This window comes from Chrysochloris asiatica, unplaced genomic scaffold (assembly GCF_000296735.1).
Source record: "Chrysochloris asiatica unplaced genomic scaffold, ChrAsi1.0 scaffold00016, whole genome shotgun sequence".
Classification (NCBI taxonomy): Eukaryota; Metazoa; Chordata; class Mammalia; order Afrosoricida; family Chrysochloridae; genus Chrysochloris; species Chrysochloris asiatica.
This window is the reverse complement of record NW_006408534.1, coordinates 29,079,544-29,101,723: the sequence shown is the minus strand read 5'-3', so window position 1 is coordinate 29,101,723 and position 22,180 is coordinate 29,079,544. Positions and strand designations below refer to the sequence as shown.

Sequence of the window (22,180 nt, the reverse complement as noted above, 5' to 3'; positions counted from 1 at the left end):
TGCCAACACTGCGGTTAGCAATCCAGTGCTTATCCTACAGCGCAACCTGGGCTCCTTAAAAGAGAACTTACGTAGAAAATAAAAAAACACATGTTTTATCTCTTCATAAAAAAAATGCTAGACTATATGATACTAAGAGCACTGGTATAACACTATAGGATAAGCAGTGGACTAGTAACTGCAAGGTCAGCAGTTCAAACCCACCAGCCACTCTAGGATACCCTATACAACAGTGTGGCTGTGACTCAAAACGATGGCATTCAACAAAAGTAACATATGATATTTAAGTAATTTTTAAATCATTGTAGTGATGTTGCACTTACTTAATTCTGTTGTGTTCTTCTTTGTCCTTTTCTATGGCTTGCTGAAATTGTTGAATCTCTTGAGTAACTAAACTTCCTTGATCTTGTAAGGCCTTTACTTTCTCTTTTAGCCAGTTTATTTTTTTTTGTCTTTCCAACCGCTCAGGTTCCAAAGACTGATCAGTACTATTGGCAAATAATGCAAAGTAGAAAATGTTATAGGAAAAATGTAATATTTAAAAAATCCTACATAAACCATGAAAAAATTCTTTAGCAAGAATGCAGAAAACATAACTTCTTCTTTTTACCTATATGACTACTGAAAAATGAGGTCATCATGAAAGTTGCAAAGTAATTATCCTACCTTTTTTTCAGTTCTTCAATTCTTTTACAAAGCTGCTCATCATCCTTCTTTAATGCTTTATATTCAGTTAGGAAACGATTACATAAAACCTAACAAAAATTACACACTTTAGTAAAATAAGAAAACAAAATAGACCATTACAAAACCTCCATTTAGAAAAATAGATGAACAGAATTTTTGACATTAAGTTTATAATATTTCAGTTAATTTTCTCTCACCTCAGCTTCATTATAGACCCTTGTCTTAGCAGTAACATCTGCTTTCAACGCCACACATTCTGGAGCTCGCACATCTGTCTCTTGAATAATCTTTTCAAGTTTATCATTTATATCCTTGTACTTTTCTTCTGCTTCATTAAGTCTGACCTTTAAGAAAAGAGTAACATTGTTGGAGGATGGTCTCTTTTACACCAATAAACAGAGAAAAACTAAGAAACAGAATCAATACTAGACTGCAAACCACAATCTCTGAAGTTCAAGCCCACCAGCTGTTCCTTGGAAACCACACAGAGGGTAGATATGAGTCGGAACCAATTCGATGACACTTTGCAACAACAGCATATATATTTCTGATGTGGCACTGTAGGATAAGCACTGGACTGCTAACCACAAGGTCAGCAGTTTACACCTATCAGCTACTTCTTGGAAAAACTATACAGGGTCACTATGAATTGGAATCAACACAATGGCACTTAACAATAACAACACCAGTGTATAGTTCATATGAAGAACAATGTGGTATCAGGACTGGAGGAAGACTCACTAACAACTTGTAATATTCAGATGACACAATCTTGTTTGCTAGAAGCAAAGAAGACTTAAAATACTTACTCATGAAGATCAAAGACTATACGGTGTTTAGTATGGATTGCACTTCAATGTCAAGAAAACAAAAATTCTCACAACTGGACAAATAACACCACCATGAAAAATGGAGAAAAAATTGAAGACTTCATTTTGCTTAGATCCACAATCAAAGCTCATGGAAGCAGGAGTCAAGAAATCAAATGACGCACTACATTAGGAAAATCTGCTGCAAAAGTTTTCTTTATAAAGTTATAGAACAAACATGTTACTTCGAAGACTAAGGTTTGCCTGACCCAAGCCATGGGATTTTCAATCACCTTGTAAGCGTTAAGAAAGGTGAGCAATGAATAAGAAAGCTCACAGAAGAATTGATGGATTTGAATCATGGTACTGGAGAAGAATATTGACAGTACTAAGGACTCCCAGAATAACAAACAATATTTATTTTATTAGTACTATTCTCTGGGGATAAAAGAAGCAATAACTGTACTTATATAATACACTCAAAAGTTAAGTGTGTTAGAAAATCCTGGTGAGGCATTGTGAATTAATGTGTTGGACTGTAAGGTCAGTTTGAATGGCAAGGTTGGCAGTTCAAGCTCACCAGCCACTCTTCAGAAATGCTACACAGGGTCACTATGAGTTGAAACTGACTCAATGGCACTTAACAACAACTCAGAAACACAGTTATTCCTCATAGCTATGCAGTCTAGGGTTTCAAAGGAGCAATTAGTGAGTTTGAACTAATCTTGCGATTAGCTTGTTGTTGTTAAGTCTTGCTAAGTCTGTTCTGAATCATAGCGACCCTCTTGTAGGGTTTCTGAGGAAAAGCTGGTGGGTTTGAACTGCTGACCTTGTGATTCGCAGTCTAGTGCTGATCCTACAGCACCATACCAGGACCAGAGACTTAAAAGTTGTTGTTAAATGCTATCAAGTCAGTTCTTACTCATAGTGACTCTGCACAGAGTTTCCAAGGAACAGCTGGTAGATTCGAACTCCTGATCTTGCAGTTAGCAATCTAGTGTCTATTCTACAGCCCCACACCAGAGCTTCACACTTAAAAGTAGATAGCCACAAACTGACAGAGAAACAGACACATAAGCTGTTGATACAAGCGCGTTTCAAAAAGATTGTGGAGTAGGAGAGGCAGGGCTTGATGGTGGTTAGTGTGGAGGTGTAATGAAGTTTGCTGTCAGAAATACCACAGAATACCAGGCAAAACAGATCCAGGGAAGAGCTCCAAAACTCAGAACCCCAGAGATAGAAATATTTAAAAGGTTCGAAGGCTTATAGCTAGTGGGACTTATAGCAAAAGTAAGAAAGAGTAAATATTAGAACAGAAATAAATCAGATGGAAAATGGAAGAGCTTTAGAAAGAATCAACAAGACAAGAAGCTGATTCTTTGAAAGGATTAACAAAACTGACACACCACTGGAAAACCAAACAAAAGAAAAGAGAGAGAAGACACAAATAACCCGCATTAGAAACTACATGGGTGATGTCACAATGGGACCAAAGGAAATCAAAAGGATAATAACATAATACTATGTACTCCAACAAATCTGAGAACTTAGAAGAGATGGATATATTTTTAGATAAACACGACTTACCTAAACTTCCACACAGTGAAGTAGAAAACCTGAACAGACCCATAACAAAAGAAGAAACTCATCAGGTCATCAAAAACTCCTAACCAAAAGAAGTCCAGGACCAGAGGGCTTCATGTGTGAATTCTATCAAACATTAAAGGGAAGAGCTGATACCAATTCTACTCAAATTATTCCAGAATATAGAAGAGGATGGAAAACTTCCCAAAACATTTTATGACGCAAGCATAACCCTCATACCCAAACCAGGGAAGGATGTCACTAAAGAATGAAAATTACAGACCAATATCCCTCATGAACAGAGATCCAAAATTTCTCAACAAAATCCTAGCCAACAGAATCCAGCAGCACATCAAAAATATAACACATCACGATCAAGTGGGATTCATATCAGGGAAGGTTCAACAATAGAAAAACAATCAACATTATCTGCCATATAAATAAGAAAAAAGAAAAGAACCACATGATCATATCAATTGATGCAGAAAAGGCATTTGACAAAATCTAACATCCATTCCTGATAAAAAACACTCAACAAAGTAGGAATTGATGGGAAATTCCTCAACATAATTAAGAGCAGATATAGAAAACCAACAGCCTACATTACTCTCAATGGAGAGAAACTATAAGTCTTCCCTGTGCAAACAGGAACTAGACAAAGATGCCCTTTGTCATCACCCCTATTCAATATTGTGCTGGAAGTCTTAGCAAAAGCTATATGGCAAGACAGGAACATTAAAGGCATCCAAATTGGCAAAGAGGAAGTAAAACTCTCTCTATTTGCAGATGATAAGATCCTACATGTAGAAAGCCCCCAAAACTCAGTAAAAAAGCTACTAGACCTCATTGGAAGATTCAGCAAAGTGGCAGGATATAAGATCAACATACAAAAATCAATTGGATTCCTTTATACCAAAAAACGACATCATTGAAAAGGACATTAGGAAAGCAAAATCCTTTACAATAGCTGCCCAAAGAATGAAATACCTAGTAATAACTGTAACCAGAGAAACAAAGGATTTATACAAAGCAAACTACAAAACACTACCATAAGAAACCAAAAGAGACCTACAAAAATGGAAGAATGTACCATGCTCCTGGATAGGAAGACTTAACATTGTGAAAATGTCAATACTACCAAAAGCAAATTACACATATTAACGCAATCCCAATCCAGATTCCACCGACATTCTTCAAAGATATAGAAAAAACAATTACAAACTTTATATGGAAAGGAAAGAGACCCATGATAAGCAAAGCACTGCTTAAGAAGAAGAATAAGGTTGGAGGCCTGTCACTTCCCGACCTCAAAATTTACTACACCACGGCTACAGTGGTCAAAACTGCTTAGTATTGGTACAATGAAAGACACATAGATCAATGGAACAGAATCGAGAATCCAGAAATTAACCCATCTACATACAGCCAACTGATTTTTGACAAAACACCTAAATATATCACATGGGAGGTGACAGTCTCTTCAACAGATAGTGCTGGCAGAACCAGAAAGTGATATGCAAAAGACTGAAACAAGACCTTCACCTCAAGCATTACTCAAAAACCAACTCAACATGGATTAAAGACCTAAATGTGAATTCCAGAATTATGAAGTCCATCAATGAAAAAATAGGGACAAATGTGAGGGCACTAATTCAGGGAATACACAGACTACCAAACATTTTGAAAACTACACAAACAAAAGTAGACAAAATAGATAAGTTGGATATACTGAAAATTAAAAATTTATGTGCATCAAAAGATTTCACCAGAAGAGTAAAAAGGCAACTCACAGAATGGGAAAAATCTTTTGCAATGACACATCAGACAAAGGACTCATTTCTAAAATATATAGGAAACTACAACACCTCAACAAGAAAAATGAAAATAACCCAAGTAAAAAATGGGCACAGGACACGAACAGATACTTCACCAAGGAGGAGATTCAGGCTGCCAACAAATATATGAAGAAATGTTCACGATCACTAGACATTAAAGAGATGCAAATCAAAACAACAGTGAGATGTCATAGCACACAAACAGCAAAGATCAAAAAAAGTAGAGACAATAAATGCTGGTGAGGATGTGGAGAGACTTGGACGCTCCTGCATTGCTAGTAGGACTGCAAAATGATCCAGCCTTTCTGGAAAGCAATATGGCACTTCCTCAAAAGGTTGGAAATAGAAATACCTTAGGATCCAGCAATTCCTCTACTTGGTATTTACCCACAAGAAATACGAGCCATAACACAAATAGATATATGCACACCATAGCAACCCTATTTACAATAGCTAAAAGATGGAGACAACCAAAGTGCCCACGAAATGAAGAATGGATAAACAAATTGTGGTACATACACACAACGGAATATTATGCTACTCTGAAGATTAACAAGGAAGCTGCAAGCCACCACATAACATGGATGAACCTTGAGGACATTATGTTGAGTGAAATTAGTCGGTCACAAAAGGAGAAATACTGCATTGGACCACTACTGTAAAAGACTAAGAAAAAGAACCCATACTAAAAGGGTTTTTGTTTTTTTTGCTGGTTCCTGGGATATGGGGGATGGGGTGAGGGGAGGGAGGACAAGGTGGAGCACAGAGCAGGGAATAGACACAGGACAGTTTGGGTGCTAGGGAGGGGACAAAAGACAAGAAGAGGGAGGGGAATGGAAAAACAAAGCGGATGGGAGAACAATTAGGCAGGTTTGCATGGTTTGCAGGTTTGCATGAGACAGAGGTAAATAATGATGTATGCACACCCTTGGAGTAACAGGGCTCTGGAATACAGGGATTGAGCCATGGTTGGGATGGGGAAAAGGGTGAAATAATGCTAATGCTTGGCTGTCTTTTGAATCTTGGTTTCCCTGGCAAACCATTAGAAAATAGATACTTGAGGGGGAGAGAAAGGAATAGCCAGAAATATCCCCATAGAAAGCTTGTAAGTCCGTTTTCTGCCTGTAACTGATTGAAATAATTAAAATGGGGTTACAATGTGCCCAGTGAAGGCGGCTTCCTGTGGAGCCTCTGCATTACATAAGACCATAGGTGGAATCCAGAACAGCATCCAGAATCTTCTGAGGTGGGAAATTTCCACTTGAAAGGACAAGCAGACCAGCCTGAGTGGCTAGAAGAACAGAAGATACTTCCTGAAAGAAAGACCGACACAAAAATTCAAAACAATAACGGCAGACCGATTGATTACTACAAGAACAAGCAAGTTGCTTGCCCAGGAGACATCAAGGCAAGTGGTTGGGTCCCCCCAGTGCAAGCCCCCTTCCAAGACTAAGACTCAATGGGAATACACACTCTGATTGGTGACCACGTTTGTCACCGATAAGGGGAAGTGAAGCAAAAACAGTAGTGAAGCTGCGAGCTATGCCTTACAGCATTCAATAGACTCCTGTGAACCCGTTGGAGACCTGGTTGGCCAGCAGTGTGGCAAGACCTGGGACTCTTGGGCCCAGAGTCAGCAACCTAGCCACAGAGGACTAGAGTGGAGAGTGAAGCATGCAGCTGATAAGAAGAGAGGGCATATGCACAAGAACACCCACACTTGCAGCTAATACCCACTTGATCTGACTTCAGTGACTGGATGGTCAGAGCTCAACTAGAATAAAGAAGAGGGGGAAAAAAAAAGAGTAATCTAAGACAATTTTATGAACTTTATCCTACACCTATGGATGTAGTAGCTCAAAAGAGGGAATGAATCTTTACAGCGAGGATCATTCCCACCCCTTCCATACACAGAGTAGTCAGGGATGGGCAACTTGGACATAGGCTACCCAAAATGGGGAGGGGCTTCAAAGGCAAGAAGTGACTAGCTTACAAGTTTTCAAGAAGGAATCTAGATCCAGAGGGTGCTGAGGAAGGTAGAATCTCCCCTGAGTAGTATCCAATCTGTCTAGGCGGGGATGATGAAAGGAAATGTGGATAGGTCTCTTGTGATAACAATAGTGAATAATTGTTATCAGAACTGATTGTGAGGGTTGGAAATGTAAAGGTAGATGTTTTGTAGCAAGGAGGGGAGTGATTAACTTTGAAGTCTAGGAGCAGAGGTCCCTGGTACCATCAAAGGAGAAAAGTGAGGAGCGGCACCCTACCCAAAGAAGCAGTGACACCAGAGATGGAGGCAGAGATGATGAAGTGAAGAGATGGAGAGGCTAGGGACTTTAGACCCAGAGAGGGAGAGGGGATGTGTGTTGACGACTTGGGGGACAGGCTTGCAGGGTATATCCTTTGGTTGGTTTATGATGCACGGAGGGGATTGTAACCACGCAATGAAATGATATATGATAGGATGAATGTAAAACTAATGTTCTCTAATGTAAACTATCACATAATTCACAATAACACATTTAAAAAAAATTTTGTGGAAAAATTCCATTATCTTTCAGTTCCTTTTTTGATTAAGCTTCTGAAGACCTCTTAAACCATTAGAAAAAAACAAAAGCCCACTGTTATGGAGTTGATTCCAACTTATAGACACCCTAAAAATATAAAGAAAGAAATCAGAAATCTTCCAGAAAATGTCAAGAGAAGTATTTGAGCTAAGATTTAAATGATTAGTTAAAAGTGTATCAAGAAACAAGAGAAGAATATGTTCCCATAAAATTTTACTTAGAAAAGCAGGTGGCAGGCCACAATTCACCTAATTGCCCATTTATCAACCATTACCTTACTGGATTTGATGACTTAATGGAGATACAGAATACGAACGCATGAGGGGTAAAAAAGAGGCAGAAAACAGAGAAAAAGTGAGAAACTTAGGATAACTACCAGGTTGCTGGATCAGGCAATTGGATAGATAGCAATACCAAGCTTTAAGGTAAGTAGTACAAGAAAAAGAACATACTAAACTAGACAGGCTAAATTTGAGTTATCTGAGGCATATAGATAAAGATATAAAGGCAGATACTCAAGTCAAGTGTTCAGGACAAAAGTCTGAAGGAGATAGGGCGTAGAGACTTATCAATAAACAGGATATTTAGAAAACGTCACCCAGAGTGGTAATAAAGGTTCTATGATTAAAACATCAGTACTATAATCTGTATCTCTTTTATAATTGAAGGCAGATCAGATGTTAAACAAATTAAACATAATCATAATTTTCAGTTTTAAATTAGGTCAACACAAGTTTAAAATTTCTTCAGAAACTTTCCATACAATAACCATTGTATGAAACAAGGAATGATAATGCATATACTGTGTGAAAGGTTTCATGTAAGATATAGCAGAAAGAATATAAAAATAAAGTAAGATCCTTATTCTCTATAAATTTACCACTTATTACATAGTTCTCAAATACTTAAGTAGAACAGAGGCCTAGAAAACTACCACCAATAATCAAGGTCCTCCTTTTGCCATTTGAGGAAAAGGTGAGCATCTATTTTACTTTCAGACTAGGAAATATCCAAGGACGACAGAAACACATGACCTTCCCTATGACAAGCTGACAAATGAGGCTGAGAAGAGAAAAACATTTAGCAAACATTTCAGAATTTTCTCTCCAACATAAAACTTTGAAGTGAAGGAAATGGGAAAATTTGGAATAAGAGGGCGTAAGAAATTCTGTCCAGAGAATGCAAATAGACTGGCGTGCTCTTAAATCTCAGGTTGAAACGAACCTTAACAAATCTAACAATATTACCCTCCATGTGGTTCTACCTGTCTCGAATCCTCTGAGAGGCAACTGTGGTTTTAGAACCTAAACTTCAGTTCCTTTATATTTCCATCAACAATCTCTGGGCATAGTTTTCAGTTGTGATTCTTAGCATCAGTACTATTTAAACTACTATCCTAGCACTCCTTTTTCCTCAGGTCACTTCATATTTTAGGTTCTTAGTGAAGCCAACAGTAAAAGCTTAAATCTTCCAGGAACTGGGCAGTAACAGAGTACTGCTATAAACACATGGATTTCTTAAGAATTCTAAATCCCCACACTCAGAGTCCTGTGTGTGACGCTGTAGGTTAATGTGCCGGACTGTAAGGTCAGTTTGAACTGCAATGTCAGTGGTTCAATCTCACCAGCTGAACCTCAGTAACCCTATATAGGGTCACTATGAGTTGAAACTAACTTGAAGGCAATTAAAACAACATCCTAAGAAAAGACACTTCCCCAAAACTTCTTGGGCAAAAGTTTAGGTCTGCTTCATTGTTAAGTGCCATTGAATCGGAACCGAATCATAGCGACCTTACGCACTGCAGAACGAAACATCAAAAACACATAAATATATAGGTCCAAACTGCTTTCCTCATAGGTAAAAATCGTCTAAAAGCGCAATTTCATGAATCAGCCAAATAGTCTAAAACAGCAATTTCATATGATTCAGCCCAATAAAACAATTAAATGAGTTGTAATTACTAGCTGGTCTTCCATTTTCCGGTCAAGTCTAGCAGCACGCTCTTCTCCAATTTTGATATTATCTCTGATGGCATTCAACTGTTTTTCAATTTCGTTGACCTAAAAAGAAATTATATAGTAAAGCACTTATAAGACCTAACTGCAAGCAAATATATTTTATTTTTCAAATGTATGCAAAACAGTAATTAAGTGAAAATTACCACTGCCCAAGCCATTTCATGTTTCAAGTTTTCCAATTTAGTTTTCATTGTACTTAAACCAGCAATACTTTGAAAACGCTCCTCTTTCTCCAAACACTGGCGCTTCAGTTCAGTAAGTCGCTTAAAAGAAAAAGAATGTATTTCTTATTAACATTAAAATGACAAGACTGGCAAATAAACACTCAAAAACAGTACCCACACAAGCAATACAAAAAGATTTGTTAGAAAATGCAAAACTAAAATTTATTTTAGTTCTTTAGTATACTTTTACTAGGTGCAATAATTTTGCTCATTTCTCTACTATAAAATTGTCCAAGCATTCTTCGTAGGATCAGAAGAATACAAGATGCAAATCCACAAAACAGACAAACCTCAAAGCTCAGTTTCTCATTTTCTCCCTGGATTTCATTTCTGATCTCTTATTCTTGACAAAAGTATACCCAGTTCCTATTCCAAAGGTAATGAAGGGATGTGAAGGAATTTTTTCCCCAAAATAAAAATATAAAATACTTGTCTTATCTAAATTCTGTTAATAATTCATAAATAAAATCACCAAACACATATTAAGTATCGATATTAAAATAGCTTCTGAATTGGTTCCTTAACTTCATACTCTGTGCATCTCGTAGACAGCAGTCTCTTCTTTCATGCTTATTATATTAAAATTAGGTAAGGAAGAAGATAAATAAAAAGGAAGACCCTCAACAAGACGGAATGACACAGTGGCTGCAACAATGGGCTCAAACATAGTAACGATTAAGGACAGTACAGGATCAGGCACTGTTTCCATCCTCTTATACGTAGGGTCGTTATGATTTAAACCAATCTGATGGCACTTAACAATGTGGTGCTGTAGGATCATCACTGGACTGCAAACCACAAAGTCAGCATTTCAAACCCATCAGCTACTCGTGGGAAACCCTATACAGGGTCACAATGAGTCAGAATCCACTCAACAGCAGTTTACAATCATCACCACATATTCAACTAGCACTTTCACATTGTAGATTACATTAGCATCACTATCCAATTCACTTTACCATACTCCAGGATTATTTCAACCCATTATCAATGTGTTCAAACCTCATCTATATCTGTGAGTCTCTTTCCTCACTCATGGTCTCTACCTTCCGCTTCAGAGAATTTAGAAGCCATCAGACAGAAACTTCCTCCAACTTCCAGCATTATCTAAAACCTATGGTCATTCAACATCTCAGACTCAACTCGTCCTCCTGTTACAATAGAGAAGATGTCCCAGTTGCAATTAAATTCAATCCCTACCACTATCTATATTCTGGACCCTATCCCCTTTCATCTTTTCAGTTAGTCTAAAAATTTCCCATCTTATCTTTTAATGTTTAATTTTCACCTCGCTTTCAGTTTCTTCCATGATCATGTTTAAATCTTTAGTCCCTTATAATTCCTACTTACAAACAAAACTACCACCATTGCCATGACTTTCTCCTCTAAAATTCTTCTTCCCTTCCATCAAATTTCTTCAAAATTATCTCAGTCACCTCCATTTTCTCATATTTTTAATCCAAAAGATCTATCTGGCTTTTGCTTTCACCACTACAGAAAATAGCTTTGGCACAGTCATCTCTTTACTTTTAAAAAACACTTTTTATTGTGAATTCGGTCATGGTTTAATGAACAAATCATTTTCCATTAAACAATTCATAAACATTTTGTTTCATGTAATTGATTACAATCTCCGTAATATAACATCATTTATCCCACTTCCTCCCTGTGTTTCTTTTCCATTCACCTTTCTTTCCTAATTATCTAAATTTTGGGGTAAATGCTATCCTTTAGATATCAATGGGTTGACTATTCTAAGCTATGCATACCTCACCAGTGCTACTGTTCCCCTTATAGACCTGTCTATTGCTTGGCTGAAAATGGAATCATGGGTGAACTCATTTCATGGGTGAGTTCATTTCTAAACCTGGAAAGGAGGTAGGAGGTGTTCCACCAGTCTATCTGAGCTTAAGTAAGCCTGGTCTTTTTTTAAAAAATAATTTTGAGTTTCGTTCTACATTTTTCTCCCATTGCATCTATAATGTTATAATGTAATCACTTTCATAGTAGTTCATACAGGTAGTCAGGCATCATCTACTTCTTCTCGTCTCAGGGTTGTGTAGACTGATATTCATGTTTTGTTCCACTAGTCCAATGAACTGTTTCCTCACATCTTCAATTTTCTTCATTCTTCTTTCCTCCCAATAGGGAGAGACCAACAGTTGAACCTCAGATGGCGACTCAAGAGTTTTTAAGATCTCAGTTGCTATTCCCAAATTTTGCTGTAGAAAACTATCTCTGTCGACTGTTATTTGGTATAATCATCTTTGAAGATTGTCACTATATTTAGTGAAGAATTATCAGTCCTTGTGGTCTTCAAACTTTCTGTACTTCTGACACTTCTGACCAGTTTCCTAGCAAACTCAGGGCTGGGCTCATTTATCTTCTCCTCCTCGGTGATCTCAGTCAATCCCAAGGCTTAGAGATCAATAATACATAAACAACTTACAAATTTTTATTGAAGCCAGATTTTATTTCTCAATTCCAAACTCTTACCAGCAAACTTCTGTCCCACATTTTGAGTACATTAATTTTGAGATGTTGCTTTATAAAGATGTTGCTTTATAAACATCTCAAAATTAATGTTCTCAAAATTAAAGCCACTATTTTTTCATTTTAAAAAAAGTTTCTCATCTCAAACTTTTAATGACTAGAAGAATTGATGCATTTGAGTTATTGTGTTGGAGACTATTGAAAGTACCATGGACTGCAAAAAGAACAAACAGATCTATGTTGGAAGAAGTACATCCAGAATGCTGCTTGGAAGCCATGATGGCCAGACTTCGTCTCTCATACTTCGGACACATTATCAGGAGGAACCAGTTACTGGAGAAGGACATCATGATTGGCAAAGTAGAGGGTCGGAGAAAAAGAGGAAGACTCCCAATGAGATGGACTGGCACAGTGGCAGCAGCGATGGACTCAGGCATATCAACGATTATGAGGCTGGCCCAAGACTGGGTAGTGTTTCATTCTGTTGTGCATAGGGCTGCTATGAATGAGTACTGACTCGAATGCACTTAACAACAACATCTCAAACGTAATCTACTGTTCAGATTATTAACCTCAAGTCATTATATCAACCTTCATTTTCCTCACAGTATCTGTCCAAATCACTTGAAAGCTCTTTCCTGCATCAGCGTAGTGGTTACGAATCAGGCTGCGAACTTTAAGGTCAGCAGTTTGAAACTACTAGCTGTTTCATGAGAGAAAGACGAGGCTTTCTGCTCTTTTAAAGATTTACAGCCTCAGAAACCCTGTACAGGGTCGCTATGGGTCGGAATCGACTCAACAGTACTTAACAACAACAACATTACCACCATTATCCTGACTTACACTATCATCAATGTTTTGGACAATGGCAGTACTTTCCTGTAATGAATTATCTAATGTCACTTATAGCCCTAGTCTATAACTACCACCAAACAATGTTTCTGCACTGCTGGGTCTGGGTAAGAGAAGATGGGAGAAAATATTGATTGGATGACATGCTCAGCTATGAATCTTAGCAGACTTAATTGTAATTGTAAAAACTCAAAACTCCAGCATGGGTTTAAAATGAGCCATCTCAGAAGAAAGAATGGGATTTCACTACCATCAAAGAAGAGACAGGAGTGGAGCATGTCCTTTTGAGTTCAAGATTCTTGAGTATTAACCTCTTTGACCTAAGGACAGAAGAAGCTGTGACACTGCAGAAGTGGCAAAGGAGCGGCGCCAGAATCAAGAACCAGTGCACAACACAGAGTACGTAAAGTTGAGTGACTTTGGACAGAAAGCTTGATATAGGGTGGGCTGCCTCCAAGCACTTAACTGGGGGAAGTTTACTAATCCACAGAGCTAGAGTTGAGTGCCTTCTGGCTGAGGCATATGGTGGAGTGATGTGTTCTATGGGAATTTATCAGCAGCTGACTGGAATAACTGTGCCCTGAGCATTTCTGACCACACATATGTATGTAACCTGTTAACTGTCCTAATAAAACACCTAACTGTGAGTACGGTATCTTGAGTTCTATGTGGCCATTGCAATGAACTACTGCATCCAGTTGAGTAGAGGGCTGCAGGAGGAAGGGTTTGTTGTCATACATTGTTGCACTTCCTAATTGACCTCTCCACATCTATTCTTTTCTTACACCAAATCATTTTCTTCCGCAAGGTTACCCATAAAATCCAGTCTCTTATCTCTCATTCTGACTTTCTTTAGCCAATCTAGAATTCTTTCAATTTTTGAAATTCATCATGAACTCTCTTGCCAGAGAATTCAACCAACCTATTTCTTGGAATACCCTTCAAGTGTCACCACAGACATGACTCCTGAACAACCTTCATTATCCTTCATCATTCCATTCTCCATTGACAGCACTCTAGTAGGTACGCTGTTCCATCAACCCAGTCTAAAAGTTCCTTTAGTAGTAATCACAATACTCAAATTATTTAACATCTATTTCCATTTGGACAGGAAGGTCTGTAACACCAAGAACCATGATATTTATAAGCCACCATGCAGTCCTGGTGTGTTGCTGTAGGGTAAGCAATGGAATGGTAACTGCAAGGTTGGTGGTTCAAATCTGCCACCATGCCTCAGAAACCCTTATTAGGGTCACTATGAGTCCATACCCACTCTACAGCACTTAAGAAAACAACATTTGATCATAACTGAAGCACAATTCTAGGTATACCATTAAATATACAAAAACAAAACCCACTGCCATCAAGTTGATTCCAACTTACAGTGATCCTATGTAAGGTTTCTGAGACTGTAAATCCTCACAGGAACAGATAGCCTGATCTTTCTCCCTCAGAACGGCTCATGGGTTTGAACCCCTGACCTCTAAATTAGCAGTCAATTAGGGTCGATTCATAATGACTTTATGTACACTGTCTGGTCCTGCACCAACCTTAAAATCATTATTACATGTGAGCCCACTGCTGCTGCCATTGTGTCAAACCATCTCGTTGGGGGTGTTCCTCTTTTTCACTGACCCTTCACTTTTGCAAACATGATGTCCTTTCTCCAGGAACTGATTCCTCCTGATAATATGTCCAAAGTATGAGAGATTAAGTATCACCATCCTAGTTTCTGAGGAGCATTCTGGATATACTTCTTCCAACACAGACTTCTTTGTTCTGGAAGTTCATGGTACTTCTAGTTTTCTTCTCCAACACCATATTCAGGTGAATACGAAACTACTGAAAATACCATGGCTTGGGTCAGCAGCACATTAGTCTTCTAACTGACATCTTTATTATTGAACATTTTAAAGAAGTCTTATACAGCAGATTTGCCTAATGTAATATGTTGTTTGATCTTGCCTGCAGTGTCCATGTGTATTGATAGTAGATAAAAGCAAAATGAAGTTTTTGATAACTTCAATCATTTCTTCATTTATCTTATTGGTCCAGTGGTTAGGATTTTTATTTTCTTTACAACAAGGTTCAATCCATACTTAAGACTGTGGTCTTTGATCTTCAACAGTATTTTAAGTCCTCTTTGCTTTCAGTAAGCAAGGTTGAATTATCTGCATATTGTTGTTATGAAGTGCCACCAGTTGGTTCCGACTCACAATGACACTGTATAGGGATTCTGAGGAGTTACATGTGAATTTGAACCACCACCCATGCAGTTCAAACCAACCTCATGGTCAAGTACTTATACTACATAGAACACCATACCAGGACTCCGTTGATCTGCATATGCTGTTGTTGTGAAGTGCCATTGAGTCGATTCTGACCCATAGCGACCCTGTACAGGGTTTCCAAGGAGTAGCTGGCGAGCTTGAACCACCAACCTTGCAGTTCACACAGCTTTGCTGTCTGGTACATTAACCCACAGCACCACACCAGGACTCCTATCTGCATACAGCAGGGTGTTAATGAGTCTTCATCCAATCCTGATGCCACGTTCTTCTTCACATTATTGAGCCTCTTGGATTATTTGCTCAGCATACAGGCTGAGTAAGGATGGCGAAAGCATACAACCCTGGTACACACCTTCCCTGATTTTAATCAATCAGTGTACCCTTGTTCTGTTTAAACGATTGCCTCTTGGTCTATGTACAGGCTTCTCATGTGCACAATAAAGTGTTCTGGAATTCCCATTCTTTGTTATGTTATCCATACCTTGTCATGATCCACACAGTTGAAAGCCTTTGCATAGCCAACAAAAGTACAGGTATACATATTTCTGGTATTCTCTTCTTTCAGCCAAGATCCATCTGATGTCAGCAATAAAATCCCTTGTTAGCAAAATTTTACTTGCATGTGATAATAATGATATTGTTTAACGATTTCCTGCACCTGAGAAGATTTAAAGCCCCGGAAATCCTATACAGGGTGACTATGAGTCAGAACCGACACAAGGGCACTGTTGGACAATCACTGGAGTGCTAACCACACAATTGGTAGTTCAAGCCCACCCGTTGCACCTCAGAAACCCTATTCAGGGTTGCTATGAGTCCCAATTAACTTGACAGCACCTATCAACAACAGTATATTACAATATAACAACAACACTGCAAGAATTGGGTAACCTCCAATTACGTTAACTGTTTACAGACCTCTTCTCCTTGCTTTATCTGCTCCTTTGTTCTTTCTTTTGTTTCCATAATATACGAGTAATCTTCCTTCATCTGTTCAAGTTGCGTTGCTTTCATGAAGAACTTAATAAAAAGAATACAGTTAAAAGTTTATAAACTTTCAGAGAAACATAAAAAAGAAACTGGTCTGTAAAAAATAAAGTTTAGAAAAAGTATGTAAAAAGTCACTAAAACATACTTACAGGAGTACAATACATATAAGCACAAAGGAACATAATGTTACGTCAGATACAAAGTTATTTTACTTAACCTGCTGTGTTTACATCCATGTTCACTGCCCAGACTTAAAATGCAATGGGGGTAAAAAAAAAAAGGCACAGCTCCATTTTGAAGGTTTACTTTCACAGATTCTTTCATTCTTTAAGTAAAAATGAAAATATATGCATCCTTGGTCGTAGCTCAATTTAGAATGGGAAATACCAAAACCCATTCAAAAGGTTACACCAGAAAACTTTAGTAGTAATTGAATAGTTTATTGGCGTTTTTAGTTTCAAATAACTTAAGAATACAGTAATATATATATATGACTGATTGTTCCTACTTTCTTAAAGATTCATTTTAGAAAAATAATAGTCAAAATAGTAAAAATAAAGGTTTATCAAAAACAATTATATGCCTATCAAACTACTTCTTAATTTAGTCATATTAGTTTAAGTAGGTAGCTTTTAAAAATTATCACACTATAACATCCATTATGTGAACAAGGGTAATGGCTGGTATTTACACTTAATCTATAAACAAATGATTTTTTAGTAGGTTTATATTTATTTTGGCACGCCTTACTTTATATTTGTCACCCTCATTTTTAGACTGCAAGAACTGCTTGCTCATCTCTTGTGTTAAAACAGAAACTGGATTATCTACCTGAAACAAACAAAAAGATTATTGTTTAATATTTTATTTTAGTGATTTAAAGTTATATGAACTGAAATAAATCAAATGATCTACATTACAATCAAGAAAGTTAAGCACTAACCAAAATTTACAATGTTAGGTACATATACAGAAAGACAATGTTAAAAAAATTTTAAGGCCTCAAAATTTTATATATGAAATGAAATGAAATTGTTGCTAGTAACTGTCATGTACTTGTTTTAGCATGCCCCCAAGTACAATAGAATTAAGTATTTCCTCTTACTTTGCCATCATCAAGGAGCCCTGGCAGGGCAAAGTTGGTAGTTCAACATGCCAGTGGGTGAAAGTAGACACTTTCTGCTTCCATAAAGATTTACAGCCTTGGAAACCCTATACGGTGTTGCTGGAGTCAGAATCAACTCAGTGGCAATGAGTTTGGTTTGGGGTGCCATCTTCAGAATTGACAGTACGCTCAAAACCATTTTTGCAACAACTGTTTTTTTTGTCCCCCTCCCTTATCAAATTCTATGAAAGGTATAAATCAGTTATCATTAATTGTATTTGGAGCCTCTATATGTTGATAATTAAAAATTTCAAAAATTTAAAGAGTTGATTTGGCCCAAATCAAAGTCAGACTAACCAAAATAAGAATCTCAGTAAAACTACTGGTATTCAAGTATAAGTGGTCAGTAAGTCAAAATTTAACAATTAGGCATTTTATGTCTGAGATTATTTTTTGAGTCAGTTTTGATGATAGGGAGTTGACTTCCATTATTTTACCACACAAAGTAGTAAAATGTTTTCGGTTGTATACCCTTGAATCCAAATGCCCAATGCCAAGACTTCCTCCCTAGTGGACAGTGGTCACTACAGAAGATTCTAACTGTCCTTTGCAACTCTTATATCTACTGGGATACTGTGTAGCTGAGGCATTCATATTATATGTTTAATTACTTAACCACATGCACACTTGGGAGATCAAAGGAACGTATCTTAGTCACAAAGCAGGTGACTCTTACAATAAAACAAACCAATGGAAATCTAAAACCGCATGAAGTCTCCCTCCCTATTACAATTTATTCAGACTTGGCCAACATGGGTTATGTGAACAGTGGATGCATGATAAATTCATGGGGGCTTTTTTCTCAGTGTCTAGAAGTGTGCTAGTTTCTAGAGCCAATCTCTGGGGACTGAGAGGAATTCGGTTGCATATATGAAGAGCGATGTGAACGTAGCACTGGAAGAGGAATTGTAGACAGAAGGCAGCAGGAGGATGCTCGAGATAGAAATTGAAAGTAGGAAAACCCAGTTTTCTTGTTGGTGGCTTCCGAAGTAACTCGTTCAAATTCTCAACCTTCATCCATTTGAATCATATATTTGTTTTAACATGGCTCTCTATGGCATTCACAGGCAACCACTGTGTATTTTGAGTGTCTTCCTACACAGGGTGTTTACCTTGTAGCACTTTATCAGACAATAGTATTGTATTCTGTTGTGATTGATAGTTTTCACTGGCTAAAACATGTCAATCATAGGTGGCCCTGCTGGATTAGTTTCCTGAATCATAGCAACAAACAAGCTACTACAACATGACAAAGTGGCACACAGGCGGTAAAACAAGTAAATACTGTTATTGCCCATGGACTCAAACCAATGATCATCAAGTTGGGCACAGAGCCAAGCAACATTTAATTCTATTATACATAAGGTCACCTGAAGTTGGAGCCAAGTTGGTGGCAACTAACATCATCCATTATAAAAATGAAATACTCTGTCATTACATGAAAGCACAAGAATCTTCTGAAAAGGTATTTTCATTAGAAAGTTTTCCATTTCTTCAACCTATTTTATAGCATATCACTATTATGTACTGGTAAATTTAAGGACAAGACAATCAAAGCCACTAGCATGGGAGTTAAAACACCTGGGTTCTCATTCTAACTCTGTCTCCACCCTCCTAGAAAACCTTGGCTAGTATTTAGTTCTATCAATAAGATATAAAAAAGGCCAATTTGGAGTTCTAGTAGAGTAGTCGTTACAAGTTGGGCTGCTAACCTTCAGGTCAGCAGTTCGAACCTACAAGTTACTCTGCAGGAGAAAGATGAGGCTTTCTGCTCCAATAAAGATTTACAGCCTCAGAAACCCTATACGGGGTCGCTGTGAGTCGGAACTGACTCCATGGCATACAGCAACAACAACAATTCAAAATTAAGATGAAAAGTATTGTTGATTTTCCTTACTGCAATTCTTGAATTTTTCCATTTGCCTTTATTTATTCATGAGGATAGTATGAAACAAATATAAATACTGATGTGTAATTGTTTTCGGAAGCAGAAATACTTTAAGTAAGCCATTGCTTGAATTAAACTGTTCTTGGCTATAAAGTTAAGACTACCAAAGTATACCTGAAAAAGTTAAAAGGTAAAAACCATACACAAACAAAAGAATCCCCACAACTTGCTTCAAGAAGATGTAAGGTTTCAGGGTTGTTGCTCAATTAAATCATTGGTATTAAGCAATTTATATCAAAAAAACATAAACCTGTTCATATGTTACAAACTGATGATTTAGGAACAGAATAAACCTTGCTCAGTATCAATGAAAATGTTATACCAGTTCAACTTTAAAACACTTGCTGTCAATCCAATCCCAACTCATAGACATCCTAACGGACAGAAGAGAGCTAGCTGCCCCTTAGGGTGTCTGAGGCTATAAATCTTTATGGGAGTAGACACCCTCATCTTTCTCTTGTGTAGTAACTAGTGGGCTTGAATTACCTACCAACTTGTTGGTTAGCAGTCCAAACCCATTAAGCACAAGGGCTCCTTCCAGCAGTTTTACTATCTACAAAATACTGATAGTATATGTTCCTAGTATAGCAATGGTTCAAAAATGTCTTTTAAGTAAAATAATGTGTGTCTCTTAGAAGAATTCCTGTTGTGGCAACGTAATATATGCACTTGACTATTAACTGCAAGATTGGCAGTTCTAACCCACCAGCTGCACAGGATTGTTGAGTTGGAACCAACTCTACGGCTCTAAACAACAACAACCTTAAAAGAAGGTAGAAAGACTAGGAAGGCCTGGTAATACCTTTCTGAAAAAAATTGGCTAGTAAAAACATTATGAACATCAGGGGGATGCTGTCTGATATAGTTGAAAGGCACTAAAAATACAAAATATGAATGAGAAGAGTTCATATTTAACACATGGATGAAATAATACTTTCAGGACTTGTATTTGCTGATGTGGCATGACTCAAAATGAGAAGAAACAGCTGCAAACACCATTAATAATCAGAACATGAAGCACAAAGTATGATTTAAAATAACTGTGAGTAATCAAAAATGAAAGAGAATGCTATTTTGAATTGGACCAACATATTATGCCAGGCACGCCAAACTGAAGAGGAATGGCATCAAATTCATTCTCAAAAAGGATACTTCAAGGTGTATCCTGCAGTACAACACTATTAGCTAGAATGTCCACACACAAAGAAGACCAGCTAATATGAATATCATTCAAATTTATGAACCAACTACTAAGGCAAAGATGAAGAAATGGAAGATTTTTTAATTTCATGAAAAAAATTACATTACTTTTAATTCCATTTTGACTTGAACTTTTTGAACATCCCTCATATATATGTGGACGTTACAGGATGGAAAACATAGGAATCAAGTCAACTACAACTGTGGAAAAGAGACAATGAAGAAACTCAATAGTATCAGTCAAAACAAGGACAGGGACCAACTTCATAGCAGGTAATCAATTGTTCACATCCAAGTTCAGCTGAAGCTAAAGAATATTAAAACAGGTTCACAAGAGGCAAAGTATGACCTTGAGAACATTGTTAAGTGCTGTCAAGTCACTTCCTAATTCTTAAGAAGGAGACTCTGTATGGGGTTTCCAAGAGCAGCTGGTGGAGGTTTGAACCACTAACCTTGCAGTTAGCAGTCCAGTGCTTATCCTACAGTGCCACACGAGAACTTTGACCCTGACTATATACCACTTGAATATAGACACAATCTCAAGAACAAACTTGATGCACTAACAATAATGACCAAAGACATGAGTTGTGATATGACATCCAGGGAACCACACATAAAGAAAGCAAATGATCATTAAAAAGACAGTAAAGAAAGAAAAGACCAAAATGGACATCAGAAGAGACTCTGAAACTTACTCTTTAACATAGATCTTCTAAGGCAAATGAAAGAAATGATCAAGTAAAAGAGCTGAACAGAAGATTTCAGAGGGTGGCTCCAGAAGACAAAATAAAGTGTAATAATGAAAGATGCAAAGACCTGGAATTTGAAAACTAAAAGAGAAAAACACACTTGGCATTTCTTAAACTGAAAGAATTAAAGAAAAAATTTAAGACTTCAGTCTTAAAGATTCTATGAAAGATTAAACTGAATAATGCAGAACAGAAAAAATTCATTGCCATCAGGTTGAATCCAATTCACAGAGAACCTGTATAAGGTTTCTGAGACTGTAAATCTTTACTATAAAGGAAAAAAGCCTTAACGTTCTCCCTCTGAGTAGCTAGTGGGTTTGAATTTCTACCAGCAGTTTAGCACCAATCCTACAGAGCCAAAATGCAGAAAATGATGGAACATAGTCACTGTACCAAAAATATTTGGTGTTGTGGGTTTAACATTGAGCTATTAACTGTAGAGTCAGCAGAGCACCAGTCCACAGGAGAAAAATGAGGCTCTTTCTACTCCCTTAAAGATTTACAGTCTCGGAAACGACAGAGGAGGCTATCAATTGGAATCGGCTTGATGGTAGTGGGTTTAGGTTTTGGGGGCTTGGTCCCTAAGCTACTCTAGGAAACTTTTAAGAAACTTGCAGCTTAACCTGGCAAGATCCCAAAGCAGTTAAAGAAAAACACCAACAAGTAAACTTCAGAGGAAGGATAAGAGGAGACAACAAAGGGACAAATATAATCGGGTACTTAAAAGAATTCAATATTCTTCCTGCTAGTTACACATATGCCAGCACT

The 22,180-nt window shown here is 37.4% G+C and overlaps 1 protein-coding gene across 1 annotated transcript in view; it reads right to left on the bottom strand.

Annotated features, from left to right (window-relative positions):
* The window catches only part of SMC6 (structural maintenance of chromosomes 6), a 106,940-nt gene that overhangs the window by 58,380 nt on the left and 26,380 nt on the right, over positions 1 to 22,180 (bottom strand). Inside the window, exons 6-12 of the mRNA XM_006835266.1 lie at positions 17,101 to 17,181; positions 16,279 to 16,380; positions 9,644 to 9,763; positions 9,444 to 9,542; positions 885 to 1,031; positions 667 to 755; positions 324 to 488 (exon numbers count right to left, since the gene is read on the bottom strand). Coding sequence (XP_006835329.1) covers positions 324 to 488; positions 667 to 755; positions 885 to 1,031; positions 9,444 to 9,542; positions 9,644 to 9,763; positions 16,279 to 16,380; positions 17,101 to 17,181 — 803 coding nt within the window. The remainder of the gene's footprint in view (positions 1 to 323; positions 489 to 666; positions 756 to 884; positions 1,032 to 9,443; positions 9,543 to 9,643; positions 9,764 to 16,278; positions 16,381 to 17,100; positions 17,182 to 22,180) is intronic.